The 21,007-nt window shown below is 61.2% G+C and overlaps 4 protein-coding genes across 9 annotated transcripts in view; 2 read left to right on the forward strand and 2 right to left on the reverse strand.

Annotated features, from left to right (window-relative positions):
* The first annotated feature begins 171 nt into the window (after window positions 1-171).
* SAR1A (secretion associated Ras related GTPase 1A) lies at window positions 172-5,756 on the forward strand. 2 transcript variants are annotated; one of them, XM_063339652.1, is made up of 7 exons: window positions 172-265; window positions 563-639; window positions 1,851-1,970; window positions 2,517-2,582; window positions 3,166-3,269; window positions 3,877-4,008; window positions 5,043-5,756. In XM_063339652.1, exons 2-7 carry the CDS (start codon window positions 582-584, stop codon window positions 5,157-5,159), a joined length of 597 nt encoding a protein of 198 aa, XP_063195722.1. In that variant the 5' UTR covers window positions 172-265; window positions 563-581; the 3' UTR covers window positions 5,160-5,756. The 2 variants fall into 2 exon arrangements, with proteins under 2 accessions (XP_063195722.1, XP_063195724.1); XM_063339654.1 differs by having other exon boundaries at window positions 178-232.
* A 416-nt stretch (window positions 5,757-6,172) lies between these two features.
* TYSND1 (trypsin like peroxisomal matrix peptidase 1) lies at window positions 6,173-8,125 on the forward strand. The gene is made up of 4 exons (XM_063338594.1): window positions 6,173-7,193; window positions 7,273-7,406; window positions 7,516-7,701; window positions 7,790-8,125. The coding sequence occupies exons 1-4, from the start codon at window positions 6,211-6,213 to the stop codon at window positions 7,999-8,001; spliced, it is 1,515 nt and encodes a 504-aa protein (XP_063194664.1). The 5' UTR covers window positions 6,173-6,210; the 3' UTR covers window positions 8,002-8,125.
* A 689-nt stretch (window positions 8,126-8,814) lies between these two features.
* Window positions 8,815-14,663, reverse strand: SPOCK2 (SPARC (osteonectin), cwcv and kazal like domains proteoglycan 2). 2 transcript variants are annotated; one of them, XM_063339703.1, is made up of 10 exons: window positions 14,358-14,663; window positions 12,007-12,052; window positions 11,625-11,739; window positions 11,427-11,529; window positions 11,230-11,338; window positions 11,019-11,138; window positions 10,711-10,929; window positions 9,823-9,885; window positions 9,581-9,718; window positions 8,815-9,459 (listed from the first exon to the last, which is right to left on the reverse strand). In XM_063339703.1, the coding sequence occupies exons 1-10, from the start codon at window positions 14,556-14,558 to the stop codon at window positions 9,314-9,316; spliced, it is 1,260 nt and encodes a 419-aa protein (XP_063195773.1). In that variant the 5' UTR covers window positions 14,559-14,663; the 3' UTR covers window positions 8,815-9,313. The 2 variants fall into 2 exon arrangements, with proteins under 2 accessions (XP_063195773.1, XP_063195774.1); XM_063339704.1 differs by lacking the exon at window positions 14,358-14,663 and adding an exon at window positions 12,264-12,386.
* Window positions 14,664-18,137: 3,474 nt separating this feature from the next.
* ASCC1 (activating signal cointegrator 1 complex subunit 1) overlaps window positions 18,138-21,007 on the reverse strand; it is a 39,000-nt gene continuing 36,130 nt past the window's right edge. For 2 of the 4 annotated variants that reach the window (XR_010071448.1, XM_063337420.1), the window contains one exon: window positions 18,138-18,756. Coding sequence is in view for 1 of the 4 variants with exons in the window: in XM_063337420.1 (XP_063193490.1) it covers window positions 18,640-18,756 (117 nt within the window). In the remaining 3 variants the exon portion in view is untranslated. Of the gene's footprint in view, window positions 18,757-19,211; window positions 19,662-21,007 lie in introns of all 4 variants that reach the window. The other 2 variants (XR_010071447.1, XR_010071446.1) reach the window with 2 other exon arrangements.

The following is a 21,007-nucleotide window of genomic DNA, read 5'->3' on the forward strand; positions in this document are numbered from 1 at the left end:
AGAGCGGCCCTTAGGGCCGTTCTGGGAGGGATTTATCGGGTGATGAACGCGCTATCGTGACTTGCGACCGGCCGGGGAGCGGCCTCGAACCGACGGCCTTCTGGAGCGGGACGGTGGCGTCAGACGCAGGGCCGACGTGGGGAGCCAGCGCGGCGGGGCGGAAGTGGGCGGGGTGTCCGGGGAGGGGAGCGACGTATTTCCGGCGAGGAGCTGGCGGCGGCCGCGGTGGGGAGTGGGTGTCGCGGCGGCCTGGGGACGGCCGGGGGTGAGCGGCGGGGGGCGGCCGGGGGCGGCCGGGCACCGCGTCGGGGGGACGAGCGGGGCGGCGGGGAGCGGGCCGGGCGCGGGGCGGTGGCGGGGGGTGACACGCAGGCAGGGCGGGGGCGGGGCGGGGGCTAGGCCGCACCGCCCGCCCTTGAGGCCGCCGGGCCCCCCGCCGCCCCTCACCGTGGAGCGGGGCCTGGTCCCGAGTGTCAGCGTCCCACCCGGTTGGGGCGGGGGGGGTGGCAGGCGACCGGTTGTCACCCGGCGCCTTTAACTCCGGTGGGTTTTGTCCCCGCAGGCGAGTGAAATCCTCAGCGATGTCTTTCATTTTCGAGTGGATCTACAACGGTTTCAGCAGCGTGCTGCAGTTCCTCGGTAATGCCGCCTTACGCTACTTTCCCAGCCGGCTCCGCTTTGCGGCAGCTGCCCTTGGCTCAGTTTGGCTCGTGCCGGTTGCCGAAATCATCTCAAAGTTGGCAATTGAAGCACGCCTCTCTTGGGGTGCACGAGGGCTCCGACTAGGATAAAGTTTGGCCAGAAAGCTGCAGGTCAATTAAGGCTTTTTTACACCAGGGGGAGAAACTTTGAGAATATTTTGGAGGTGTTTCGCTCCCGCTCAGTCTTTCTCTTGCTGCTTAAGAAGCGCAAAAGCAGCTGGGCTGATGCCAAGGGCCCATTTAGCCCAGCAGATGTGCCTGCCCAGCCAGGGAGGGAACCCTCTCCTCCTCCTCCTCCTCCTGGTATCCGAGCTCACCAGCTCCACCAGAGCTCGCCCTTATTTTCGCTGCTGCAGCTGCTTGATTTCTTTCTCCTCAAATTATCACTTCCTGCGCCAAGCTAGCCACCGTGGCCTGCCTGGAGGAGCTGCTGGCCGCTGACTACCACCGCCAGCACCGTCCGGGATGAAGGCTCTTTGCGGAGGTGGTGGCCAAAACACTGCCCAGTCTGGGGTGACCTGCGCAGCTGGGCTGGCTGCCTTGCCATGGCGTGAGCCGCCCTGTCCTGAGGGGTGGGTGATGGCCAAGCGCCTCCTGCCAGAGGCCTGAATTCCAGCTGAGGTCCTTGCTGGATGACGGGATGCACTCTGTCCGGAGCACCTCACGGGGGTAGGGAGGGATGAGAAAAAGTCCTGTTGGAAACCTAAGGAAACTTGCTGCAGATGCAACATCTGGAAGTGGAAAAAAATCAGTTTATCTAAAAAAATGATGCGTTGTTTCACACTTTGCACTTTTTCTTCAACAACTGGCCGCTGTCTTTCATGAGTCGATTCAATTTTCACATTTATATACCCCTTGGGGGCAACAGATGGGTCCATAACCCATTGCACATAAGTAAAACTGTGCAGCACGCACCTCTGCTGGGATGTATCAGAGAAAAGAATATGTTATTCTTAGAAATACAAGCTTAGAAAATGTGCGTTGTAGACGTGACCAGTTCAAACTGTGTTTATTTTGCCTGCTGTTGTGTGTCCGTGCCGGAAATACTGCGCAGGTGGCAATATTGCTCTGGGAGAGGGATTCGTATATAAACTGCCGTGCCCAGATCAGCCTGCTGGAGCTTTTCTTGCTCGTTTGTTTTCCTTCCAGGTTTGTACAAGAAGTCTGGAAAACTTGTGTTCCTGGGCTTGGATAACGCCGGCAAAACCACTCTGTTGCACATGCTCAAAGACGACAGGCTGGGTCAGCATGTCCCGACGCTACATCCCAGTAAGTCTGCCAGCGACTGAACCCCGCCTGCCTCCCGGTGTGGCTTTTCCCCTGTAATTTTGGGGACAGGGTGTTGAAAGATGCCTCAGCGATAGCTCCGCGCTGGGGTGACGGACTTTTAAGGGTCTTAAAACTGCACGTGGGGATGCAGTTGCATGTTGGTTGCCCAAGCTGAAGGGAGCTTGCGTTTACCTCTCAAACAGAAAATGAAGAGGCCGAGAACTGGCGTGCTTCAATTAATATGATGTCCCTCTCTTGGGGAGGGAGTGGGTTTCTAACGAAAAGTGTCATAAAGTGAAATAATTGCAGATTAGTAAGATTGTGGTTAAGTGGGAAGGTAGGAGAAATTATTTCCTCCGCTGGTGATTTTGTGAAACAACTCGATTTCAGTGTCCGAATTCTACAGGAAATTCAGGGAATTCCTGGAATTCTACAGAATATCTTACATGCGGAGTGTGTGCGATGTTAAACAAGCATCCCGAAGAAATTCCATCCGTGACAGCTTCATTATTTTCCCACAACACAGCCTGTGTTTTTACATTTCAGCATCAGAGGAGCTGACGATTGCTGGAATGACCTTTACAACTTTTGATCTGGGTGGACATGAACAAGGTAAAAGTGAAGTTGCTGAGGGGGAGATGCCAAAGGTGGTCAATTTTCTGATTTCTGTGGTACCTTAAGAAAAATCTACCAGAAAGTGATGCTGAAAAGTGATAGCAGTGAGCAGTACCTGATTATTTGTTGCCTGAGATTATTTATGGAGCTGTACGTGGAAATAACCTCCTGGATCTAGGGTACCAGTTGGTTCAGTGTCTCAATACTTTTGCTTAATTCTGGCAGTTTGGAAAAAAAAATGCTGCCAGTTCATGTTCTGCAGCCTGAAATATTTTTTCGTGTGGAAGACTTGAATGTCGTAGGCTTATTCTTTTGAATAAACGCTGAGTTTTGATTTTTAGACTTTCTAGAAGTTCCAAGAAAAGTTTTTCTGCCTATTTTTTTGGTTTCTAATACACACAAATATGAGAAGGCACTGAAAAGGCGCCTGAAAGCAGAGAGAGCCAGGCCCTTCACCAGAGGGACTTGTGCTGCCTCGAGGAAATCCTAACGAAGAGGGTGGCTCCTTTTTGGGTGTAGTTTTCCTATTTCTTCAGGTAGCGTTTTCATGGGGGCGCTGTTTGATGCTTCTGTCTTCCAGCTCGCCGGGTCTGGAAGAACTACCTGCCAGCCATCAACGGCATTGTTTTCCTGGTGGACTGCGCAGATCACTCACGGCTTATGGAATCCAAAGTTGAGCTTAATGTAAACTTACATCTTTTTGTTTTTCTTTCCCCAACTCCGGGGAGACCTTAGAGCCCCTTCCAGTCCCTAAAGGGGCTCCAGGAAAGCTGGGGAGGGACTCTGGATCAGGGAGGGGAGCCATAGGATGAGGGGGAACTGGTTTACACTGGAAGAGGGGAGATTGAGATGAGATCTGGGGCAGAAATTTTTCGCTGTGCGGGTGGTGAGCCCCTGGCCCAGGTTGCCCAGAGAAGCTGTGGCTGCCCCATCCCTGGAGGGGTTCAAGGCCAGGTTGGCCGGGGCTTGGAGCAGCCTGGTCTGGTGGGAGGTGTCCCTGCCCAGGGCAGGGGGTGGCACTGGGTGGGCTTTGAGGTCCCTTCCAACCCAAACCATTCTGTGATTCTTTAAACCTGGGTGCCCTTACTGTGGGTCGACCCTGGGCTCTTGAGCAGCCCGTGGGTTTAGATATAGGAGCTTCTTCCGAGAAACCTTTCCAGAGAGACTCATCTTCCGCAGGAGTACTGTAGCACCAAAAATTAGCCTTTGTTGGTCACAGAGCTGAAACAAAACGTTTTTCTTCAGATTGTGACTGTTCTGCCTCTGCTTAACCCCTCCGTCTTGCACGCAGGCCCTAATGACGGACGAAACAATATCCAATGTGCCAATCCTTATCTTGGGTAACAAAATCGACAGACCAGAGGCCATCAGTGAGGAGAGACTGCGGGAGATCTTTGGGCTCTACGGACAGACCACGGGAAAGGTAGGGAGGCATCCACATCTTGGATTGGCTGCAAGCGAGGGAGGGCTGGGATCTTTCCTTGCAGAGCGGGGTTCCGTCTAGAAACTAATTGAGCTCTTAATTGTCAATTTCTCTGTGATATTGACCAATAATAATAATAATAAAGCCCACGGGCAAGTTTTGAAACTGCCAGGGTTGTGCAAAACACGGTACCTCCACAATAGTTGAGGAATTGGGTGTTGAGCTGGTATTTTTTAACACATTGTCCAGCTCTTCTGGCTTCGTTACTCTGAATTTCTGTCCAGTTAAACCTCGAATCGTTTTTCCAGTGTTGAAAAAAGGTACAGTTAGAAGTGATCAGGATGATGGATCGGGGGGACAATAGTAAAGCACGGCGGGGCTGCTCTTGGCCCACGGGGTGACGAGTGCTTCGGGTGTCACAGGTAATCAGCCTGTGGCTCGAAAATGGTGTGTGCTTCGGCGTTTCCCACAGCCGGCTCCCACAGTCCTGTCCCCTGGAGAGGGGGAACCATCCTGGGCTGAGCGGGCTTTGCCAAGGCAGGGGTGACTCTGAGGGAAGTAGTTCTGGAGGAGGCCCCAGAGATGCTGGGAAGGCTGGAGCCCCTCTGCTGTGAGGACAGGCTGAGAGAGCTGGGGGGGTTCAGCCTCGAGAAGAGAAGGCTCCAGGGAGACCTCAGAGCCCCTTCCCGTCCCTAAAGGGGCTCCAGGAAAGCTGGGGAGGGACTCTGGATCAGGGAGGGGAGCCATAGGACGAGGGGGATCTGGTTTAAACTGCAAGAGGGGAGATTTAGCTGAGATCTGAGGAAGAAATTGTTTGCTGTGAGGGTGGTGAGCCCCTGGCCCAGGTTGCCCAGAGAAGCTGTGGCTGCCCCATCCCTGGAGGTGTTCAAGGCCAGGTTGGACGGGGCTTGGAGCAAGCTGGTCTGGTGGGAGGTGTCCCTGCCCAGGGCAGGGGGGTGGAATGAGATGATCTTCAAGGTCCCTTCCCACCCAAACCATTCCATGATCCTGACCTCCCTTTGGATTTTCCCCAGGGAAACGTGCCGCTGAAGGACCTGAACGCCCGGCCCATGGAGGTGTTCATGTGCAGCGTGCTGAAGAGGCAAGGCTACGGCGAGGGCTTCCGCTGGCTGTCGCAGTACATTGACTGACACTCGCGTGGACGCCAAGGCTTTTACTCCTCTGGACTTGATCCCGTTCCCGGCTCCCGACGGGACTTTTTCTCTTGGGACGCAGGGAAGGGTTTTTTTTTCCCCGCCCACCGCGTCCTGGCCTTTTGACCAAGAGACTCCAGGTTTGCGGCCACCCCCGCGGCACAGTGGTGACACAACTCTCTTCCGCCTGTCGTCCCTTTCCCGTATGGTGACGGCAGGGGCTTGGTGTGACCTGGGTGGGGAGGGGGTGACACTCTGCACGCCGCGCTGTAAACAGCCGAAAAAGAGAGCACGTCTCACCACTGTGGTTAATTGACTTTAAAAAAAAAAAAAGAAGACAAAGAAGAAAAACCAATTATATTTTTTAAAGAAAGCGTTAACGTAAGCAGCGTCCCTTCTAACTTTTTAGTTTAACGTTCACCTTGTTTAGTCCAGAGTCTGGTTAGGGGTTTTTTTTTTGGTTTGGTTTTTTTTTGTTGTTGGTTTTTTTTTTTTTAAATATATATTTAACGATATTTAGGTAATTTCACCAGTTGCTGAACCCAGGTATCACGGTATGAGCAGTCCTCAATAAACAGTAGCGTTTGGGCTTGACGCTGGGATGGCTGTGCTGCGTCATGTCACCCTCCCAGCTCCGGCACGGGCAGGGTGACAGAGGATGGATCCCCCGGGATGCGGGACACACCCCCCCGCCCCTCCCCACGGAGCCGTCGCGACCTTCATTTAGATTTAAACCCCCTTCTTTACATTTTTTTGGGGGCCCGGATTCTGTGGTGGTTGGCTGAATTCCGCGCCCGTCGAGTAAAGACAAGCGAGGGCCGCGGGAGGCCGGCAGGGGGCGCTGTGGCGGGGCGGGGTCGCTACGTCAGCAGTCCCGCCCCGCCGCCGCAGCCAATGGGCGGGCGGGGCGGGGCGGGGCGGGGCGCGGGGGGTGGGCGCGCGGCGGCGCTGGCTGGGGGCTGCGCTGCGCTTCGCTGCGCCGCCTGTGCGCGGCCTGTGCGCGGCCTTTGCGCCCCATCGCGCCCCGCATGCGGCCCCTCCCGCCGCCATGGCCTCCGCGGAGGAGCGGGCCTGCTGCGTGGTCAGCCTCCACGGCCCCCCCGACCCCCCCGGCCAGCCCCGCAGCTGCAGCGGGGTGACCCTCAGCCGCCAGCCGGGGCTGGTGCTCTGCCACGCCGCCATCTTCGCCCCCTTCCTGCGCCACGGACCCGACGCCTGGGCGGCCGCCCGCTGCCTGCAGCCCGACGCCCTCCAGCCCGGCCTGCGCCTCCTCGTCCTCCACCCCGAGGCCGGCAGCTTGCATCAGCAGGAAGCCCGGCTACTGGCCCTGGTGCCCTGCGGCCCCTTCCAGCGGGCGCTAGCGCAGGCCTTCGGGCAAGCTGAGCAATGGCGCTTTGGCGGGGAGGGGGCGGGGGACGACGGGCGGGCCCTGCACTGGTTCGCCTGGCTGCGGGTGCCCGGCCTCGACACCCCCGGGGGAGGCTGGACGGCCTGGGCCAGCACCGGCTGCCTGCGGAAGGGCGAGGGGCTGGTGGCCTGCGGGTCGCCCTTCGGAGCCCTCTGCCCCGACCTCTTCCTCAACACCCTGAGCAGAGGGGTGGTGAGCAACCTGGCGGGCGAGGAGAATGCCCTGGTCCTGACGGACGCACGCTGCCTGCCCGGCACCGAGGGCGGCGGCGCCTTCCAGCCCTCGCCCACCGGCCCACGCTTGGTGGCCGTCATCGCCGCCTCCTTCTGCTGGAAAGGCGCCGAGTGGGTCGGGCTCACCCTCCTCTGCTCCCTGGCCGCCATCCTGCGCAGCAGCGCTGACCTCCTGGCCGCAGCCGGTGTGGCGGTGCCGCCAGTGCCGGCGGGGGTGGCCGCCATCGGGGCGGGAAGCGGGCAGGACCCACTGCGCTGGGCGGCGCTGGTGGAGTGTGGGATGACGTGGGGCTCGGGGGTGCTGCTGGGCCCCCGCCTGCTCCTCACCTGCCGGCACGTGGTGGAGGCGGGTGACAAGATCCGTGTGATGCCGGCACCCGCTCCCGGACGGTGAGTGTCCCACACCACATCCCCCCCACCCCACCCCGCGTCCCCCTCTGCTGTCACGTCCTTTGTGCTGTGTCCTCAGGGCTGCCACCATCCTCGAGGGGCGCGTGGTGTTCGCCACTCAGGAGTCGTCCCCCTTCGACGTGGCAGTGGTGGAGCTGGAGGAGAGCGTGATGGGCTTCGTCCCCCCATGTCCCGCGGACTCCTTCCGACCAGGTAAGCAGCTGGGGAGGGGGACGTGGGGTGCTGCGGTGTCACACACCCCGTGCCCCTCCCTCCCCCCGCCCCGCCCCTTGCACCCACCTCCCGTCTCCCCCCGCCCCAGGAGAGGAGGTGATGGTGGTGGGCTTCGGGGCGCTGGGGCGGGCGTGCGGCCCCTCGGTGACGGCAGGGGTCCTCTCGGCTGTGGTGGCGGTGGCCGGGCGCCCTGTCATGCTGCAGACCACCTGTGCTGTCCACGGGGGCTCCAGCGGCGGCCCCCTTGTCTCCTCCCGCAGCGGATGCCTCCTGGGTAAGCCAGGGTGTCCCATGGGTGGTGGTGGGGGGGGGGTCCCATGGGTGTCCTCTGGTGACACGGGCACCGCTCCTCTCCCCACCAGGGATCGTGGCCAGCAACACCCGGGACACCAGCGCTGGGTCCACCTACCCCCATCTCAACTTCTGCATCCCCGTCACCGTCCTGCAGCCCCTCCTCACCCGCTACCGCCGCACCGGCCACCCCAGTGCCTTCGCCGGGCTCAACCGTGCGGGCGAGGGGGTGCGGGCGGTGTGGCGGCTCCAGCAGCACCTGGGACCCCCCAGCAAGCTCTGACACCCTCCCCGCTCCTGGGCGGAGGGGGGCTTACACCAAGGGGGGGGAGCTGCCGCATCCCCTCTTTGGCCCCAGCGGTGTCAGGGCCGAGTGCTGGGACCCCGCAGGGACGGCCAAGGGTGGGCATCCTGTGGGGGCGGGGGCGGGATGGGACACGGCACAGTGCCTTTACCAGCTGCTGGCGCCCCCAAATTGGGGGGGCTTAATTTGTTTTATTTTTTTTTTTTTGTTATTCCCTGGAGCCTTAAATGCTGTGAGTGGAGGCCGTGGTGTCCTGTGGTGCCGAGCGGCTGGTGGGGCGGGGGGGGGCGAGTTGGGTGCACCTGTGTCCCTGTGTCCGTGGGAGGTGGGTGGTGGATGTCAGCCCCCCCCCACCCCACCCCCCCCAGGCAGGAGGCTCTGTGCCCCACCACCCTGGGTGTGGGGGTGTCTGAAAGCTGGTTTGGGGTGGAGGGGGTTAGTTTGGGGCTGGGGTCCTGGATAGGGTCAGGGGCTGATGGAGGTGGGGGGAGTACTTGGAGCTGGGACCTATGGGGTGGGGTGGGGGGGGAGGATGAGTGTCATCTCCAGCCTACATCAGTTGTGGGGAGGGGGGGACAGGACCAAACCCAGGGGTACCCCCATCCCTACTTGGGGGGGACACAGCAGGAGCAGGACACCACCAGCATCCCTGTCCCCCGCCGAAAGAATGTCCCCATGGGGGGGACACGACACCCCCAGCAGCCCATGTGGGTGCAGGTGGGGCACTGGGGGATGTCGGCGGGGGGTGGGGGGGAGGAACGGGCAGGCGAGCGTTCGACACAGCACGGGGTATTTATTTCACAGCCGCTACACAATGCCGGGGGGGCCACGCAAGCACAGCATGGGGGGGATATACAGGGGGAGGGGCTGGGGGGGCAGCTTATCTATGGAAGGTGTTTTATGGGTCTGTTTTTCCTTTTTTTTTTTTTCCCCCCACTTTTATTAGCGCCATTTGCCCGGTTGAAGACCACGCGGCAGCACACTAGGCCTACAAGGCTCTACCCCTCCCCCCACCCCACCAACCCCCCCAACAAAAAATAATTAAAAGCAGCTCGAATTCGCACAAGCGTGGCCCCCCCCCTTGCCCCGCTCACCCCCCCACACCTCCCCGGGCAAGCACCCCGACACCCCGTCCCGTGCAGGGCTGGGGGGTGACGGGATGCCGCACACACACTCGCCCCCCACCCCCACCGCCACCCCGGTAGCTTGGGGGGGGTGTCACGGGGACCCCCGGCCTGGGGGGGGGGGCTGCTGCCCGGCCGTGCTGCCCGCCGGGCTCTCTCCTGCTCCTCTACCAGATGTATCCGCCGTCGTCGCCCTCGCCCGCTTCGCCCTCCTCTTCCTCGCCTTCCTCACCCGCCTCCTCTGGCTCCTTCTCCTCCTCATCCTCCCAGCCCACGCTGCTCCCGAAGTCGCCCGAAAAACCCGTTGCCTCCTCTGTGGTGGGGGGGGAGGGAAGGGGCAGAGGCTTGCGGCCGGGTCCTGGAGCTGTGTGTGACCCTGTCTCCCCCCAAAAAGTAAAAAGATGGGGGGTGTCCCCCCCTCCCCGGGCGCTCACCGCAGTCGGGGCTGCCACGGCCGCGGGTGCCCGTCAGCTCGGTGCCCTGCTGGTCCACGCACCAGCACTCCCCGCCACCCGGCTCACACTGTGCCCGCCGGTAGTAGCCATCCTCGTCGCAGCTGGGGATGAAGGTGCCTGCGGGGAAGCGATGACACCCCCCCGTCCCCCCCGCAAGAGCTCCCTGTCCCCATCCCATGCAGGGCCCCGGACAGGACCCCCCCCACCCCCCAGCAACTCACCCGGCTTTTTTTTGGCTGCTTCTTGGATCTGAATCTTCTCCAGCTCTCTCAGACAGGGTGGCTCTGCAGCACCGCCCCCCCACACCCCATACACCGCTCTTAGGGTGGGTGTACAGCCCGCCGCATGGCCCCCCCCGCCCCCCGCCCCCATGGCAGGCATCCCCGCCCCAGACACTGCATCCCCCACGGCGGGCATCCCCCCCACCAGCCCCTGCAGCCCCCATGGTGGGCAGCCGCCAACCCATGGTGTGCTTCCCCATGACCCCACAGCATGAACACCCCCTACCCGCCCCCCCCCCACCCCGGGTATACAGCCCCCCACAACCCCCACACACAGACTGCATTCCCCCAAATCCCATGGCATGCATCCCCTCCCCAATGCTGTGCACCGCCCCCCAGCAGCCCCTATGATGTGCAGTCTCCTGACCCCACAGCCTGCATCCCCCATGGTGTGTATTCCTGCACCCCCCCAAGACCCTGCACCCTGTATCCCCCATGATGGGCATCCCCCCCCCCCACCAGGACCCCACCAGCCTGCATCCCCCATGGTGTGAATCCCCCAGGACCCCACACCTTGCATCCCCCATGGTGTGCATTCCCCCCCAGACCCTGCAGCATGCGCTCCCGTGACCCACAGTGTACACCCCACCCACCCACCCCCCCCATCAATGGTGTGCGTCCCTCCAACCCCGTGGTGTGTATCCCATGGCATGCATTCCCCCTGCCGAGACCCCATGGCGTACATCCTCCCGTGGCAAGCATCCCCTCCCACCCCACCGCCATAGCATGGATTCCCCAGGACCCCATGGTGTGCATCACCCCCACCCCAGTGTACAACCCTCCCCATCCCCACAGCATCCCCCCTTCTCTGGCCCTGGTGCGACGCACTTTCCCTCCAGAAGCAGAAGCACCACTCGGGAGCGGAGACGCGGCCGTCCTTGGAGGTGTCGCAGGAGTTGAAGAAGGCGCGGATGCACACCTCGTACTTGTCCAGGTTGATGGCGGCCAGCTCGGCCGCCTCCAGGAAGAGATCCCCGCTGGTGTCCAGCCGGGAGAACATCCACCCCACCGCCTCCTTGCAGCTGGCCGCCACGCTCCTCTCCAGCGCTGCGGGGCGGCATGTGGACCGCGGTCGCCTGGTTTCCCCCTGGGGAGAGCCCCCCTGCGTTCCCCCCACGCCCAGTGGGGACACGTACCAGTGGCCGGGCTGGCGGGGAGGCCGCCGGAGCCATTCTGCTTGGCGTTCTCCCGCAGGAGCTGGAACCAGTCACGCAGGCGGTCGCCCAGGTCGGCCAGGTCCTGCCCGGTGCACGGCTCTGAGGGGGGGGAATTGGGCGTCCAGAGGAGCGGCATCAGGCCGGGCAGGGCTCGGGGACGCCCTCGGCGGTGTCCGCCATCCCTGCTCACCTTGCTTGGCGTCGCCGGGAGGGCTGCGTGGGGTCGGGCAGGGGCACTGCCCCTCGCACCGCACCGTCAGCTGCTTGCTGGCCAGGCAGGCCTGCTGCTCCAGCTTGCACTGCAGGGCAGCAGGGGGACGTTGGCAAACGGGGGGGGATAGATGACATGGTGTCCCCCTCCCTGCGGCGAGATGCCACCGTCCTTACCGCCGAGCTGTAAGTGTGGCCGTCGGAGCCGCAGACGGCGGCGAGCGGGGCGGCGTGGCAGGGCTTGCAGCCCCCGTGCCCCTTGGAGCCCAGCGGCTTGATCCTGTGTGGTGGGGGACAATGCTGAGCCCCCCCAGGCTCGGCATCCCCCCCCTTCCCCCACCGCCACCAGCTCGTCCCTGTCCCCATCCCTCCTACCTGTGCTCCAGCTTCTTGCGGCTGATGCACATGGCACGCTGGTAGCCCTGCGCCACACACACCTTGTGCCGGCTGCACTTCACCTTCTGGCAGGGGTCCTTGGTGGTGTCCAGGGCTACAGGGAGGGGGCAGAGAGGGGCCGGGGCAGGTGGGGACCCCCCCGGGGACCCCCGGCAGCACTGGCCGCGAGCCAGCCCAGCACAAAGCCCCATTCAGGCTGCAGCTGGGCAGCTGCCTTGGCACCAGCTGCCGCTTCCCGGCACGCACCAGCCCCGCCGGAAGGGAAAAGCCCGGGGGGGTGCGGGTAGAAAGTGTGTGTCCCCCCACCCCGCCGCAATACCGGCTGGCACCCAGCCCCATCCCAAACCCATCCCAGGGGTACCTTCATCCCCGGGCTGGTTGTCCTCCCAGCTCTTGATGTAGTCGTCCTGCAAAAGGCAGGGAGAGCCTGGATGAGCGGGAGAGGTGCCACCAGGAGTGCCACCACCCCACTTGGGGCCACCAGCCCGGCGAGGCTCTCCCAGCACAAACTCCTGGGACTGTCCCCACGCCAGGAGGGGAGCAAGCAGGGGCGTGGAGCAGCCTCCCCCCACCCCAAAAGCGGGCTGCCACCATCACCGGCAGCCCCTCGACGCTCACCTCCACCTCCTGGCAGCGAGACGGCCCAGCCAGCACCCAAAAAGAGAGAGAAAGAAAGAGAGAGCACCCGCCGTCAGCCCCCGGGGCAGACCAGAGCTCCCAGCCCATGGTGATGGGCACTCTGGGCCAGCTGGGCACCCAACCAAGTGCCCAAAGGTCCCATCACCTGCCCCAGATGCCACCGATGCCCACCACTAAGATGTTCCCCCCTCTCTGGCTCTAGTCTGTAACCCCAGAGAGCATTTATACAGGGTAAAACCTTTCCCCATCCCATCTTGGCTGTACAGGAAAGGCAGGGAGCGGGGAGGGCTGGGGGCTGGAAACAGGGAGGGGGGGGAGGAAGCCCCCGGGAGCCCAGCAAGGCCCTGCCGTCATCCCCGGGGGGTGACAGTCCTGGCACTGCCACCCCGGTGTTTCAACACCAAGCCCAGAGGGAGCAGGCTAAGATGGATGACGCTGCCTGGGGAGGCAGAGCTGCTCCCCCCGGGGCCCTGAGAACATCCTGGGGGTGTTGGGGAGCCGCAGAGAGCGGGGTGGGTGCTGTGTCCCTGGGGCGGCAGCCTCCCCGCTGCTCCAGGGAGGGGGGCAGGGTGCTGGGGGGCAGCATGGTGGGAGGCAGCTCCACAGGGGCATCGCTCTGTCTCTCGCTCCGGCCTTTGCACCGCAATCGATATCGCCCGTGTTCCTGGGCCATGATTAGCAACACTGCGGCGCCCGGCAGCTCCCTGCGGCGTGGCTTTCGGCAGGGCCGCCAGCCTCCTCCCCGCTGCTGCCGCTGGGCCCAAAACCCCACAGATCCACAGGACTTGCTTATTAATCCGCGCTAACGGCCGGCAGGGCTGCAGTCCCCCCCGGGCCGGCAGCCCTGGCACAGCCGGGCAGGCCCCCCGTGTGCTGCTGCTGCACCGGGATGGGGGTCACAGCCCCAAACCCCCCCGGGGATGCTCAGCGTGGTGGGGCCACGTCCACACGTGCTCCCCCTTGAGCATCTGCAGCTGGCCAAGGTCCCCAGTGCCCAGCTCTGGCCGGGTATGTCGCTGGTGGGGGTCTCTGGGGAGGCATTTACCCCCTCCCTTGCTCTGTCACCCCTGCTCTGTCCCCCTAACTGGTTTACTTGGGGGGGGGGGGGGGGGGCGTTTCCCCCCGCCCTGCTCACGGCAGGGGACATCTCCCGGTGGCGCATCCTTGCTGCCAAGGTGAACCCTAGTGCGCATCTGAACAAAGACGGAGGGGCCGGCTCGGGATGGGGGGGGCGGCTCGGCGTGTGCCCCCTCCCCGCCCGGCTGCTGCATGTCCCCCGGAATCCCCCCGGATGGGGATGCAGTGCCGTGTCCCCGCCCTGGGGGGACATTAGTGGGGGGTAGCGTGGGGGGACGGGCGTAAAATAAGCCCAGGAAAAAATCCCCATAAAACTGAGGATCGGAACCAAACGCTGCTGAGGCCGTTCTTTACGGGCTGCGTAAAAGCGGGGGGTGACAGGACACCGAGCCCCAGGTGCCAGGTCACCCGCCAGCGCTGGCGATGTCTGCATCCTCCCACTCCTCGCTTCGTGTCCCCCTCCCTGTCCCCAGGGACCTCCCCAGGACCACCACCCCGCCGAGCAGGGGCTGGGCACCCCTGCGACACCCCGCAGGGTTCCGGGAAGGCGTCGGTGTCCCGACCTGTCACCGAGGCCACGGTGCGGCGCAGGGGGAGAGGGGCCGGGCGGCAGCACCCCGGGGTCCGTGGCGAGGTTGGCTTTGGCGTCGAGCCCTGGCCACGGTGGCCTTGGCATCGGCCACGCCGGCCGTGGCGATGGGCAGGGGTGGCGATGGGCAGGGTGGCCTTGGCATCGGCGCTGCCGAAGGAGGGGGGCATCCCCCGGGTACCGGGTACCGGCGCGGCGGGATGCGGGCAGCGCCGAGCATCCCCGGCCGCCTGCCAGGGAGCCGAGGGCCGGGGCCGGTGCCGGGGGAGGGCGGTGCTGCGGCAGCCGCAGCGGCGGGGAGGGCGGAGGTGGGGGCTCCCGGTGCCCGGTGGCGCGTCCCGTGTCCCCGTTTGCCGTCGTCCCCCCCCCCGCCCCCGCCCCCAGCCCCGCCGCCGGCCCGGACTCACGTCTCGGAAGCGGTTCCAGTGCTTGATCCTGCCGCCGTACTGGGAGATAGAGGAGAGCCATTGCTCGTCCTCCATGAAATTGCCGGGGCTCTCCCCCGCCGCGGCCGGGCCGGGGCCGGCGGCGGGGCCGGCGGCGGCGGCGGAGGGCAGGAGGAGGGCCAGCAGGGCCAGCAGGGCGCGGCGCCCGCCGCAGCCCCGCATGCTGCCGCAGCGCCGGGGGGAGCGGCGCGGCGCGGCGCGGAGCGGAGCGGTGCGGAGCGGAGCGGTGCGCACGGGGAGGCGCCGGCGGCGAGTGCGGCCGCGGGGCGGCACCGGGCGGCACCGGCGGGAGGGCCGGGGCGGAGCGTCCGCCGCGCCCGCCGCACCTGCGCGCCGGCACCGGGGTGGGGGAGCCGCCGGCACGGCACGGCCGCAGCCCCAGGGCCTCCCCCGGCCCCATCCTGCACCCCTGTCCCCGCCCTGTCCCCATCCTGCATCCCCCATCCCTGCCCTATCCCCATCCTGCATCCCCCATCCCTCGTCCCTGGTCCATACCCAGTCCCCATCCTGCATCCTGCATCCCTTATCCCTGCCCTGTCCCCATCCCTCATCCTGCATCTCTGGTCCATACCTCATGGCCATCCTGCATCCCCCGTCCCACATCCCTCATCCTGCACCCCTGGTCCATACCCAGTCCCCATCCTGCGTGCCCTCCCTTCCCTGTCCCCATCCTGCATCCCCTGGTCCATACCCAGTCCCCATCCTGCATCCCCCATCCCTGCCTTTTACCCATCCTACATCCCTCATCCCTGCTCTTATACCTTGTCCCCATCCTGCATCCCCTGTCCCCACCCTGCATCCCCTGGTCCATACCCAGTCCCCATCCTGCATCCCCCATCCCTGCCTTTTACCCATCCTACATCCCTCATCCCTGCTCTTATACCTTGTCCCCATCCTGCATCCCCTGTCCCCACCCTGCATCCCCTGGTCCATACCCAGTCCCCATCCTGCATCCCCCATCCCTGCCTTTTACCCATCCTACATCCCTCATCCCTGCTCTTATACCTTGTCCCCATCCTGCATCCCCTGTCCCCACCCTGTCCCCATCCTGCATCCCTGGCCCATACCTTGTCACCATCCTGCATCCCTGATCCATACCCAGTCCCCATCCCGCATCACCTGTCCCTGCCCTGTCCCCATCCTGCATCCTGAACCCCTGGTCCATACCTTGTCCCCATCCCACATCCCCCATCCCTGGTCCCCACCGTGTCCCCATCCCGCATCCCCCATCCCTGCCACTTTTCCCTCCTGTTTCCCCCGTCCTGCATTCCCCTCCCTTCTATGTCCCCACCCCATGTCCCTTGTCCCTGCCCTGTCCCCATCCTGCATCCTTCATCTCACATCCCTGGTCCATACCTTGTCCCCATCCCTCATCCCTGGTCCATACCCAGTCCCCATCCTGCATCCCCTGTCCCTGCCCTGTCTCCATCCTACATCCTTCATCCTGCATCACTTGTCCCTACCCAGTCCTCATCCTGCATCCCTTATCCTGCATCCCCCATCCTGCGTCTCAGGTCCCTACCATATCCCCATCCCACATCCCTGCCACATTTCCATCCTGTTTCCCCAGTCCTGCATTCCCAGTCCCTTCTATGTCCCTATCCCATGTCCCCTGTCCCTGCTCTGTCCCCATCCTGCATCCCTGGTCCATACCCAGTCCTCATCCTGCATCCCCGGTCCATACCCAGTCCTCATCCTGCATCCCCCATCCCTGCATCCCTCATCCTGCATCCTTGGTCCGTACAATGTCCCCATCCCACATCCTTCATCCCGCATCCCCTGTCCCTGCCACACCCCCATCCTGCACCCCTCATCCCCTATCCCTGGTCCCTGCCCTGTGTCCCCCTGGCCCTGGACCCCTCACCCGCCATCCCCACCAAACGCCCACCCCGTATCTCTATCCCCCCATCCTCCAACCCCTGTTGGTGGGCACGGTGCCACTTGTGGGGACGTCTTGGTGGCTTGGCAAGGAAGGATGGTGATAACTCACCCCGGCTGCAGCTGCGAAGGAGCAGCGGGGGCGCGGGGCCCCGCACACCCGCTGCTCCTTCGCAGCTGCAGCTGGGGAGCTCCCGGCGCACACACAAACACGGCTTTTCTTCTCCCTGTGAGGATGCTCGGGATGGAGACAAAACACAGCGCCGCAGGCTTCAGTTTAAACAAGTTTTAGGCAAGTTCTGAAGTATTAAGTCGTGTCCTGCAAACCCCTAACGCTGCCTGGTTTAACGGGATTTCAGTTCATGCAGGACTGGGCACAAAGCACAGTTTTATCATGCTCAATATGAAACTTCTAATTTAGGAATAACGATGGAAAAGCCCTAAGCTATGACTCCGCGGATGAGAGGAACAGACCAGAACCCTTAATTCCGCCCGGGGATGGAGGTGTGGAACGAATTTAGCCGTGCCAGGCTGGAGCAGCGGGATAAGCCGCTTACCACCGAAAATTCAACCAACTTCCAAAGGGTCACAGAAACAATTGTCATTAAAACGTGCCTATAAGAGTGGGAAGTGGAAGAGTATCCTCAGGTCGGCCTTTCTTTGTAGAAAAGCTGTGTTTGTCTCCACGCTGAGATGCTGTTTGCAAAGCTCCTCCTGCGTTAGGGAGGGAGGGAAGACTATAAGCCCACCTCGATGAAGAAGAAATCAGTATGAAGTGACAATGGAGCAAAGCAGGTGTGATAAAAATGCCACCAATGCCCTACTAAGGAAAACTCCAGCGCAAGCAGCACCCCACATCCTGTAGCACTCAGTTTCTTGCTGAAAGCTGTTAAAAACCCAGCGGGAACAAGCTTCCCAAGGTGCGTCTCCCCTTCCTGCGGCAGCAGCTCCCGGGGCTGTTCTTGGGGCGGCCGGCGCGATTTGCCAAGCACCTCTTCAGGCTGGCCGAAAGGTGACAGCGGCCAGTATTAAGTGCCCTCGGCACCTCCCCGTGCCGGCGGTCTGCCCGCCCAGCCAAGGGCTTTGAAGGCGACCCTTCCTCCTCCGCTTGGAGAGCAGGCAGGCGTTCGGCTGCAAGGAAAAGCGGAGACAAAAAGCCCAACAGTTGTAATTGGGTACAAGCAGGGACTCCGGGGTAAAGGGCAAAGCCACGGATGATTTGATCTCCTGGCAGGCAGGCTTGCAAGCAGAGATAGGCAATTTGGTCTTGGAAATACAACCAGCAACGCATGTGGGGAAAAAAACGGAAAGCCAGCCTGAATCCTGACCGCCTCCCACCGCTGTTTGTGCGCGCAGGCAGAGTATAGCCACACTTCGGGAGGGAGAAAATGGGATGAAAACCTCTTAAAACCAAACAGTAATACACGCAGGTGCTGCTGGAGCAGCCCTGTCCCTAGCAAACCCGCTCTCTGCCTCCAGGACACGACTCCACATCCACGGCAGCGACTAGGGATGGGCAGCACCAGTTGCTGCCGCCACCAGTTTGTTGCAAAACAACTAAAGAGCAGCACTTTCCATTTTTCAAAGCGTTCATCCTCGGGAGAGTTGAAAGCCTGTGTTGCTATTCTTACCTAACAGGGAGATTTACAAGAAAAAAACCCCAGTTGTCTTCAGATCTCTGAAGGATTCACAATGGTATCAAAGAGTTTTGCTCTTGTTTTCACGGAGAAAACACCTACAAGGCGTATGTTTTTTGACACACTCCGAAACGGTCACCGGAAAGAGCTCTTACCATAAATGCTTTCTTATTAAACATAGTTGTGTGCTGGAAGTTTAATTACAGAAACTATCAATGCAACAGGAGGTAAACACTTTGCTTTTGAAGGGAATTAATTTATTTGGAGATCTACATCACACAGGCACGCTGACGGAGATCCAAGCAATGCCTGACCTCAATATTGTTAAACCATGCTCCCGGGAGCTCTCTTGGATTTTAAATACTTATTTTAAGAACCAACTTCCTCCTTCTGAAACGAAGCCATGTTTAAACATCAGTGATGCCCCAAAAGCCACCTGCACCAGTTTTTCTAGTTGTTTTCTTGGAAAACAAAGAGGCGACAGACATCAAAGAGGCAACTTGGTGATGTTTTGGTTACCAATAGGGAAAGGAGGAGGAAGGACTCCGGTTCCCCCCAGAGAGAGGGCAGGGAAATGTGGGAAATGCCGTGGTTCCTGGCTGCAGTGTGCTTTCGAGGGGTCACAAGGCATCCCCACCTGGAGTTCCCGGGTTCTTGTCCAAAATTCGTGTTCTGTAAAGCCACATTTCACTGGCGAGTGGACCCGCTGCGGCAGCTGGGTTGCTGCTTCAGGAGAAGGTGAGCCGCCCAGACGTCGCGTAGTAGCCAGAGGCATCTGAAGAGAACCTCTGGGAGAGATGCACCGCGTCCAGCTGCACCTCTCCGAAGTAGAAGTTCTCAAAGAGCTGGAAGAGAGGAGAAAAAACATTTGAGGGGCACCCAGAGAAATGCAGCCAGCAGCTGGTCCACGGATCTCTCACCAGCCCTGCAAAAAGCCTCTACTCATAGACTTGTTTGTCCTTTAATGAAGCTATTCTTTAAATTATTTTTCCCCCTAGAGAGTCCACTAAGCCTTTAAAGCAAACAGTATGAAATGAACACCTCTTTTTATCGACAGCAGAGTTGCTCACACCTTCCCAAACTTTCTTTCTGACTGTGTCTCATTTGGGGAGTCTACTCATCGCCCTGAAGGCCACCACCTTGGGGTGTCTCTTGAGGTCTCAGGCTCTGCAGGAGACAAGAATTGAGGCCAGGACATTTTTACCAATCCAGGCCACAGGACGTACAATTTACAGTTACGGCTCATTCCTAATTCAAACTAGCAGGCTAGAGGCGCAAGGCTCTTCAGCCCAGCACTGACCCGGCTTTGTTCAACAAATCCTTCTTTGTTCAGCAAAGACTCGAGGGTAAATTAATGAAAGGAAGCCAACTCCGCGACCCGGAGGGTGTGTCTCCGCTGATTAATCCAATCTATGAAACAGACCAAAAAAATGACATCAGAATTTCTTACGGGGAATTTCAGCAATATTGCTGGAAAGGCATCGTGTCCAAGCGTAAAGTGCTCCTCCCGTTCCATTAAGCCGCAGAAAGTTGCTCTACCTGTAGGCATCAGCCGTGCCTTAGGAAAAGCTCTTCCGCAGAGATGCTAATTTCAAAACTCTGCTGAATGGGAGCGCTGTGAGTCCCTGAGGGCCTGAGCAGCGACATCTTCCCACCGTGGAGATCTCCAAAATGTCCATTCCATCTGTCTCCTATTAAATTTTCTATCTGTCCCCGCAGGCGTTGGCTCAAGAGAGTCGCACATCCCTTCCTGCCGTTACAGAAGGCAGCCAAAGCCAATGCATTAATTACAACAGGTCCTCCTAGAGCCAATGGCACACCAGTTCCTCCATACAGCAACTGATCCAAATACCCAGTTAGCATCTGAAAGGCTGCACTTCCCCTCCTCCAAAAGGCATTTGGCTCTGCCTGGCACTGATTTGGGCATGACTGCTCTTTTGTTGGTTCTCCCAAGGGTATTCTACTTTCCAAACACCCCTTTTTGCAAGGGGACCTGGCTGGGTTTCTTTCAGGACAATTCCTGGTTTCGCTGACACTCCTCCACAAAGGAAAGGTACCTTAGGGTAAGTGATTCCCTGCCTGTCCCTCTTCCAGGGAGCACCACCCAGGTACCAGGGCCGCAGAGCCGATCCCAGGCACCGTGAAGACTCCAGCCCCTGCTCCAGCCTGCCAGCTCACCCAGGCAACTCTCCACTTGGGATTTGGCCAACACCAGCAATTCCCCATGGACACACAACAGTCAGGACAGCATCTCTGAAGAGAAGGGGTATTTACGCGTGCCAAGCCAGCTCTCAGCCATTGCTAAGCCCCTGCTTCAGTTTGAAACAGCTGCAGCTACAGGCAGAATGGTTTGGGTTGAAAGGGACCTCAAAGACCATCCAGTGCCACCCCCTGCCCTGGGCATGGACACCTTCCACCAGACCAGGCTGCTCCAAGCCCCGTCCAACCTGGCCTTGAACACCTCCAGGGATGGGGCAGACACAGCTTCTCTGGGCAACCTGGGCCAGGGGCTCACCACCCGCACAGCAAAGAATTTCTGATTCAGATCTCATCTAAATCTCCCCTCTTCCAGTGTAAAACCGTTCCCCCTCATCCTATGGCTCCCCTCCCTGATCCAGAGTCCCTCCCCAGCTTTCCTGGAGCCCCTTTAGGGACTGGAAGGGGCTCTGAGGTCTCCCTGGAGCCTTCTCTTCTCCACGCTGAACCCTGAACCCCCCCAGCTCTCTCAGCCTGTCCTCACAGCAGAGGGGCTCCAGCCCTCACAGCATCTCCGGGGCCTCCTCTGGCCCTGCTCCAACAGCTCCGTGTCCTTCTGCTGTTGGTGCCCCAGAGCTGGAGGCAGCACTGCAGGGGGGTCTCCCCAGAGCGGAGCAGAGGGGCAGGATCCCCCCCCTTGCCCTGCTGCCCACACTGCTGGGGATGCAGCCTGGGGTGCGGGAGGTTTCTGGGCTGCCAGTGCACATTGCCGGCTTCTGTTGAGCTTCTCACCCACCAACACCCCCAAGTCCTTCTCCTCAGGGCCGCTCTCAGTGTGCTGCACAACGCTTGCTGACAGAAGCCCACCTGCCTGGGACCACTCCTCCTCCTCCCCGGACC

Source organism: Chroicocephalus ridibundus, chromosome 6, assembly GCF_963924245.1.
Source record: "Chroicocephalus ridibundus chromosome 6, bChrRid1.1, whole genome shotgun sequence".
Classification (NCBI taxonomy): domain Eukaryota; kingdom Metazoa; phylum Chordata; class Aves; order Charadriiformes; family Laridae; genus Chroicocephalus; species Chroicocephalus ridibundus.